The sequence below is a fragment of the Otolemur garnettii genome, unplaced genomic scaffold, assembly GCF_000181295.1.
Source record: "Otolemur garnettii isolate 467f Iridium unplaced genomic scaffold, OtoGar3 scaffold00012, whole genome shotgun sequence".
In the NCBI taxonomy this organism is placed as follows: Eukaryota; Metazoa; Chordata; class Mammalia; order Primates; family Galagidae; genus Otolemur; species Otolemur garnettii.
This window is the reverse complement of record NW_003852407.1, coordinates 30,623,558-30,631,094: the sequence shown is the minus strand read 5'-3', so window position 1 is coordinate 30,631,094 and position 7,537 is coordinate 30,623,558. Positions and strand designations below refer to the sequence as shown.

At 46.0% G+C, this 7,537-nt stretch overlaps 1 protein-coding gene across 1 annotated transcript in view; it reads left to right on the top strand.

Moving 5' to 3' along the window:
• ENOSF1 (enolase superfamily member 1) overlaps positions 1 to 7,537 on the top strand; it is a 35,554-nt gene continuing 28,017 nt past the window's right edge. The window contains exons 1-2 of the mRNA XM_023510174.1: positions 1 to 113; positions 5,544 to 5,652. Coding sequence (XP_023365942.1) covers positions 30 to 113; positions 5,544 to 5,652 — 193 coding nt within the window. The 5' untranslated portion in view covers positions 1 to 29. The remainder of the gene's footprint in view (positions 114 to 5,543; positions 5,653 to 7,537) is intronic.

The following is a 7,537-nucleotide window of genomic DNA, read 5'->3' as shown; positions in this document are numbered from 1 at the left end:
GGGCCCGGACGCGAGCGGACGGCGCGGGCATGGTGCGCGGCAGGGTCTCCCGGCTCTCGGTCCGCGATGTGCGCTTTCCCACGTCGCTCGGGGGCCACGGCTCGGACGCCATGGTAAGCGCCGACCGAAGACCCGGGCCCGCTTAGGCGGGCAGGGGAGTAGCGGGGGGTGCCCCGCGGGTCCCGGGGAAGTTTCCAACTTTGGAAATCGTGTTTCTGTGAAGTGGGAGGCGGGCATGGGGGAAGATAGACAGTATAAGTATCCAGAAACTGTCTATCCTCCTGGGTTTTCTTCTTTTCTGTACTTTTAAAATCTCTTTCCCAGTGTTTACAACGTCCTGGTTTTACATGTATGATTCACATTTTGCTGGAAATTGCGGAATACATAATATGCAACAACAGCAAAATGGTTTGGTTGGGTCTCCACCAATGAAACCCTAAAAGACAGAGCTGGCTGCTTCTGTACCGAGGACTTGAAGGGATTTGTGGTGATGGAGGCCAAAAGGCCCGAGGCTGGGCGTTTTGAGTGGTGGTACAACTTGCTGAGTGACTTAGAGACGACTCAAACCTCTCTGGGGCCCATGGACCCATTTACGAAATGAAGGTGTCACAGGCTGATAACACCAAGCACATGATAACTCTGGGTCACTGAGAGGACACCCTCATGAAGCTGCCTGCAAACATGGAAAGGATTTGTCACTGTAAGGAGTTATGCAAATGTCAGTCTTAAGTGATGTGATAAAGTAACTTTGACTCCAGGACTTTGACTCCTACGGAATTGAAGAGCTTTTTTCCCTTACTGAGAATTGTTGGAAAGACCCTCTGTGGCCTCCCTCCTACCCCTACGTCCAGTGCAGTAGTTCCCAAAGATAATAGGAGACTTACTTTCAGGGTCTTCAGGGGGCCCCACTGGCCCCTCTGTGATGACCACAGTAGAAAGACAGTTATATAGTAAGGAGTGAGAAACATCAAATGCGAGGAAAATGATCCTGTAAGGAGGAGGGGGAGTGGGGTCAGGGAGGGCTCCCCAAGGACTTTAGTTCACACTGTAATATTTTACTTTGTAAACTGAGTGGATGGATAACAAGCTGGTGTCCATTACATTATCTGTACTCTTTGTGGACCCAAAATGTTTCATAAAGGCTTCTCATTAAAATGTGCTAAACAGAGGGCAGGTGCAATGGCTCACACCTGTGATCCTAGCTCTCTGGGAAGCCGAGGTGAGTGGATCATTTGAGCTCAGGAGTTTGAGACCAGCCTGAGCAAGAGTGAGACTAAAAATAGGGAACAAAAGTCAGATGTAGTGGTGCACACCTGTAGTTCCTGTGACTTGGGAGGCTGAGGCAAGAGGATCATTTGAGCCCAAGAGTTAGAGGTTCCTGTGAGCTAGACAAATTCCATGGCACTCAAGCCTGGACAATGGAGTGAGACTCTGTCTCAAAATAAATAAATAAATAAATAAATGAATAGAAAAAATGTTCTAGGTAAGCAAAATTCTTAAATGTAGAAGAAATGCATCTTTTTTTCTAAGATTAAGTTCTTCCTGCTTTTTAAAATCCTTTTGTGTCCTCTCTTATACAATATTATGGTAAATGACTTAAAAATACCTAGTGGGCTATCCTTCCTGGAATTCCAAATGTTTGAAATTTTACTGACTTGTAAATTCTAAACACTTGATCAAGTGCAACTGCCCGTGCCCCTCTGAGCCACACAATCTCTCCAAACCTAGGATTTCCCTCCGTAAAATGAGTATAATAATCTTCATACATGTAAGTGAGTTGCCTAAAAAGAGCCTGAGACAGAGAAGGCCCTCAATAAGAATTGTCTATATTTACTATTTACATATGAGGAAATTGAAACAGAAGGAACTCTAACTTAGACTTGACTTGGAATTTGTGAAGTGATAGGATAGCCTGGGTGACTGTAGAATAATTTAAGAAATTAAATTTGTCCATGGGCCTCTCCATTGGATGAAGGAAGATTATCTGTCACCTGTACTGCAAGCTCAAAAACACTTAAGCATTTGTCTTCGGGAGATAGATAGATCTGTCTTGCTAGAATGTGCTACTTTGTAGTTCTGAGGTGGTGGCTTCATGCACCCTCACAGCATGCTGGACTGTGTTCAACACTTAGCAGCAAAGTGAGCCTCCCTATGAGAAGTGGGATATTTTCATAACAGAGCCCTGAAACTGTCCTCAAAGTCTCCTAAAGGTTCCTGCTATTTCTTCCTCTTGTTAGAAATGTGGAGCGCTCAGGCCCGTGGGTATTTACAAGCTGCTCACTTGTCCAGGCACGGAGCAAGCTTCCAGAGAGCTGCAGGACCATGAGCTCACAGCCCAGTGCCATCTGACCCCGGCCACCTCCCAGCAATGCTTTTCCTCTTTCCTCATTGTCTCTGAGCTCCCTGAAGTGGCTTTTTGACACCTCTCTCCTCTCCATCCCCTAGTCCTGCACCCTGAGCAGTTGGAAGATGTCCAAGGCATCACTGAGAAGGCTGAAGACAGATGCACCCTCATCCTCCCCTCTGTTCACTAAGTCACACCCTGCTTCAAGGATAACCTAGTCTGGGTCCTTCTTCCTCCCCTTCTTGACTCCAGAGGCCCCAGTTCTCATCCTCTCCTCCAGCGTTTTCACCAGTCTCTCCTTTTCCCATAGTTTCCTTCCCACACAGACAGGGCTTCCCACTTTGCATTAGTCTGTACTTGTCCCTAAGACCTCTCTAGCTCCCTTCTGTATCTGCCCCTCCTCCCTGAACTCAATGCCTGTTGCTGCCATCCTTTCCATCTGCTTCCTCCTTAACCTGAAGTCAGCTTCCCTTTCCATCCTTCTCTTGGAATTGCCCTTGTTATTTCTGTTTCCAGCCTCCTTCACCCTTGGCTACACTTCTGCTGCCTTTTCTTCCCACCGTCCCAGTGTGGGGCTCCTGCCTTTCTCGCTGCTTCTCTCACACTGAGCCTGGGCCTCCATGTGCTTCTTGTCTCCCGGCATGCTCCCATCAAGGCCCTTCTCCGTGTTCATGGCTGCAAGTGCCCGCCTTTATGTCAGAGACCCCCCAGATCTCGTCTGTAGATCTGCTGTCTCGCCTCAAGTCTGGCTGCCCCAGACCCTTCCTGCTGGATTCCTCACCTTCATGCTAAACCCGGGCGTCTGCGGGAACTCATCATCTTCCATACACTGCCGCTCTCTCCCTCCCGCCCCTTCCAGGATCGTTCTGCCAGTCATAGGGACTTGACAGCTTCAAGTCACTTTGGGCTCATCTCATCCTTTTGACCCTCACAACCTTCAGAAAGGCCACTTTTGCCACCACTTCCTCTCCTTGTAACTTAGAAACTGCCAGTGAGTCTTTAATTTTTGGAGTTTTTTTCTCAGCCTCATTTCAGCTTCAGGAGCTGAAGCTGGGCCAAACCCCGAGGTCACCGGCCCTTAGCACTTGCCAGTCCCCTCTTCTGCCTGCTCTGCTCTGCGCTGCCACCTTGCCTAAGATATTCCCTCCCAGATCCTTTGTGTCCCTTCCCACTGCCACAAAGCTCCCTCCTCTTCGACCCACTAGCTCAGGTGCTATCTTCCGTGAAGCCTCTTCCAGCTTCAAGTGGGTTCAGCCAATAGCATTCTCTGCCTGTCCTTGCTAGTTGCATCTTTCCCAGGGCCCAACACGCTCTGCCTTACATCATTGGAGTTCCTGCACCCATGGCTTCTTAACTGTGACTTCCTCAATGGCAGGCATATCTGTACCCCCTCAGCAGATGGCACTATCTCTGGCGCATAGCTGGCGCTCAGCCATGCCTGACACTGAATTCCCACCACTGTGCTCTGACACAGACACGGATCTCCCATCCATCATGGTCACCTCCCTGTCTGACAACCCCATCCACCCTTAAATGCATGAATTTGAATTCTGCCTCCATAGATATGACCTTGGACAAGTCATTAGACCTCTTAAAATTTCATTTCCTCTTAGCTAGACATTGTGGCAGGTGCCTGCAGTTCCAGCTACAGGCTGAGGCAAGAGAATCACTTAATCCCAAGAGTTTGAGTTTGCTGTGAGCTGTGGTGCTACAGCACTCTACCCAGGGGGACATAGTGAGACTCTGTCTCAAAAAGAAAAAAAAAATTTCCTTATCTCTAAAATAGGAATGAAAGTGCCTTCTTTATAATTTTATCATGAGGATTAAATTAAACCACGTAAACCTCATAGAATAGTATGCATGGCATAATGCAAATTTTATAATAATAGCAACAATGGTAATAATTTTTTTGCCACAGCTTTAGTCAAAATTATTCAGTTGTCACATCCTATTTTCCTTATTAACGTATTCAGATCCTCTGCCTGGATTTCTGGGGCCTCCGTTATCTGCCCCCTCACTACCTGTGCCATGTTGTGGCCTCCTGTGCCTTTTATTTCTCGGTCCCATAAAAGCCCCTGGGTGTCCCATTGCTCTCCCTTTCCTGGATGCATTCATCTGCCTCTTTGCCATCTAGATGGTTTTGTCCCCCAGGAATTCCCTCAAGTTCTATTTCCCTATCTATCTCTCCCCTGGACATCAGCTCTGCGTCTAACCAACCACACTTTGTTTTGCTCACAGCCTGGTACTCTTCTTCTCAGTTGGTTCTGTGAGTTACCCTTTTCTCCCCACTATATGATAAATCTCTGTGGACAGACTTCTTTTTGTTGTTGTTTTTTAAAAACAAAGAACAAACTTTGCATCTGCCAATCAGTAAGTGGCATTGAGTTTCATAACAATTGACTTGTAAACACTTGTTTTCAAAACACTGTTTGATAGTAGAAAGTTAAAATAGCATAGAACAAAGTAATACGGAAGGGTTAATTTGTGTCAGGGCTTTACCTCTTCATTTTTTGCCAGTGGTCCCCTCTGAGCTTGGGCCCTTGTATCTCCAGCTCTGCTGTAAAGTGCTATACGAGAGAGCAATCCAATTTATGGAAGAGCTTTCTGAAACCTTGGTTTGTTCAATGTGAAGCTGCTTGTAAATGTTAACTCTGTTCAAAGCACTGACAGAATACAGGGCTCACGCCTGTAATTCCAGCTCTCTGGGAGGCCGAGGTGGGTGGATTGCTTGAGCTCAGGAATTGGAGACCAGCCTGAGCAAGAGTGAGACCCCGTTTCTGAAAATAGCTGGGTGTTGTGGTGGGCGCCTGTAGTCCCAGCTACTCAGGAGGCTAAGGCAAGAAGATAACTCGAGCCCAAGAGTTTGAGGTTGCTGTGAGCTATGACGCCATGGCACTTTGCTGAGGGTAACATAGTGAGACTGTTTCAAAACAAAACAAAACAAAAACAAAAACAAAGAACTGACAGAGCTGTAAGTAAAAACTCCTGGATTTAAAATTGAGCCTTAAATTTGACCTAATAGTATCTATTGAAATAATTTGCCTACTGCAGGAGGGCGTTCTTTCATTCATAGTTCTTATGGTCTCTGGTGTGCATCAGTGGTTCCATCAGAGGCAGCTGTTTTTGTGCAGTCCTGTGGCATTGTCTGTCCTTAGGACACGTCATTCTCCTTGTTATCTTCTGGGCCTCTCTCCCGCAGCACACAGACCCTGACTACTCAGCTGCCTATGTCATCATAGAGACAGATGCAGAAGATGGACTCAAGGGTTATGGAATTACCTTCACTCTGGGCAAAGGCACCGAAGTTGGTGAGTCAAAGATTCCCTGTGGTTTCAGAATGCTTACTTTTTACTTAGATTTCAATTCTGACCTTTATTTTTCTGTGTCTACACACTGCTCAAAGTGAGTAAAAACAAGTTTTCATGGTTTGTTATTTGTTTTGTTGGGAGAAATTAGAAAGTGGCAGAATTTGGCCTCTCTCCTCATAGTCTGCTATAGCCCTAGTGCTAGAAAATCCTTGGCTCTCAGCCCACTTCTCTGTGTCAGATGATAACTATGGCAACGGTACTCCCCTGCTTTCAGCCCTCAGCTGTTGTAGAGCTTTTACAGCCTGCAGTGGCCGAGTGACCCAGGGTGATGAGGGAGGAGGTGTGAGCTTACATGGCAGGGCTTACTGTGATGTGCAGGTCTACTCACTTTTTAAAGTATTTCACAGCAAATTGGTTTCAACCTCACTTATTTTCATGGCAGAAAAGACCTTTGGTCCTGCCCACGTTCAGACATCTCGTGGGGGAAGAACAGATTTTTTAGGATACATGCTGAGTGAGATATATATATATTTATATATGTAGTTCTTTTTTCTTCTTCCTGTTTTCTTAAACAGAAGACACTGAACATAATATAACCTTTCTCAGAGCTGAGTGTGATCTCAGTGGTGATCTCGAGCCCTCTTGTTTCTTAAAGATAAGGAAACTGAGCCCAGACAGGTACCTAGCAAGTCACAGCAGAACTCCCTGACTGCCCACGTACTTTCTCTTTAGTACTATTTATTTAGTTTGAAGACAGGGAAAGAGAAATTTATTACTTTGCTGACAAAGGAGGAAAATGGCAGATTCTGGTCTCAAAATCTAAATTCCTGCTTGTAAGCAGAAGCACCTAGCTTTTGAAAGGTCTGATCTCATAGCAGAACTTTTAAATGCGCAGCCTTTTGGATATGTAATACACGCACATGGTACAAAATTCAAGAAGTACACAAAGGTGACCTTTGCCAGATCAATTTTAATAAGTCATTGGTGGCTGAGGCCAGATGACGATAGATGGAAGAGTGATGGGCTGGGAAGGAGGGAAACAGGTTTTCTTATTTTGCTGGTGATGGGAGACCTCTCCCACGGATATTTACCCTCTCGCTAGTTGTAGAATAAAAATCTACCCAGCTGAGAGATTTTAATGTTGTCGAGCAGATAAGGAAAACATGAGAGAGAGAGTGTGTGTGTGCGAATAGCAAGGGAGCCTTTCTTGATCTCTCAGTGGATACTGTCAAGGTGGTCAGTGTTCCAGTTGCTCTCAGCGCTGGGAGTGAGTCAACCAACAGGTCACTCCTTCACTGACTTGGCCAGTGCTCCTATGTGTCAGAGCTCTGCCAGCCACCCTGAGAAGTAATTTTAAGAGGTAAAGACAAAAATCCCCTGTATGAGAAGCACACTATCTTAATGCGGAAACAGACGTAAAAGAAATGATCATAGGGAAGTGTGACAATTGCCGTTTTTAAAAAGTGTGTACAAGTTACCCAGAGAGAAGGGATTTCTTCTCTTGGTCCAGGAAGCTCAGGGACAGCTTCAGAGCAGTGGTAATGTCTTGAGCTGAGAGTAAATAGAAATTTGTCAGGCAGATGGAGACCAGGCTGTGATTCAGTCCTTCCTTCCCACATTAAGTCAATAATTTGCTATTAAAGTGTTCCCCAGTGTAGTAACCACTGATCAAGATATATTCATGAGCTATTGTTTCAGGCTATTCTGTGGCTTTAATTGTCCCTTGGTTGTAAGCTGAGTACTTGATGAAGCTGTTGCCTTTCTGCATACTGCAAACTGTACAGCATGGCCCTCCAAGGTGGCATACAACTCAGGGAGCTCACAAAAGATATTCTGGGACAGGCCATTGGAACCACTCTCTGCCATCAGCCCATACTTTGAACTG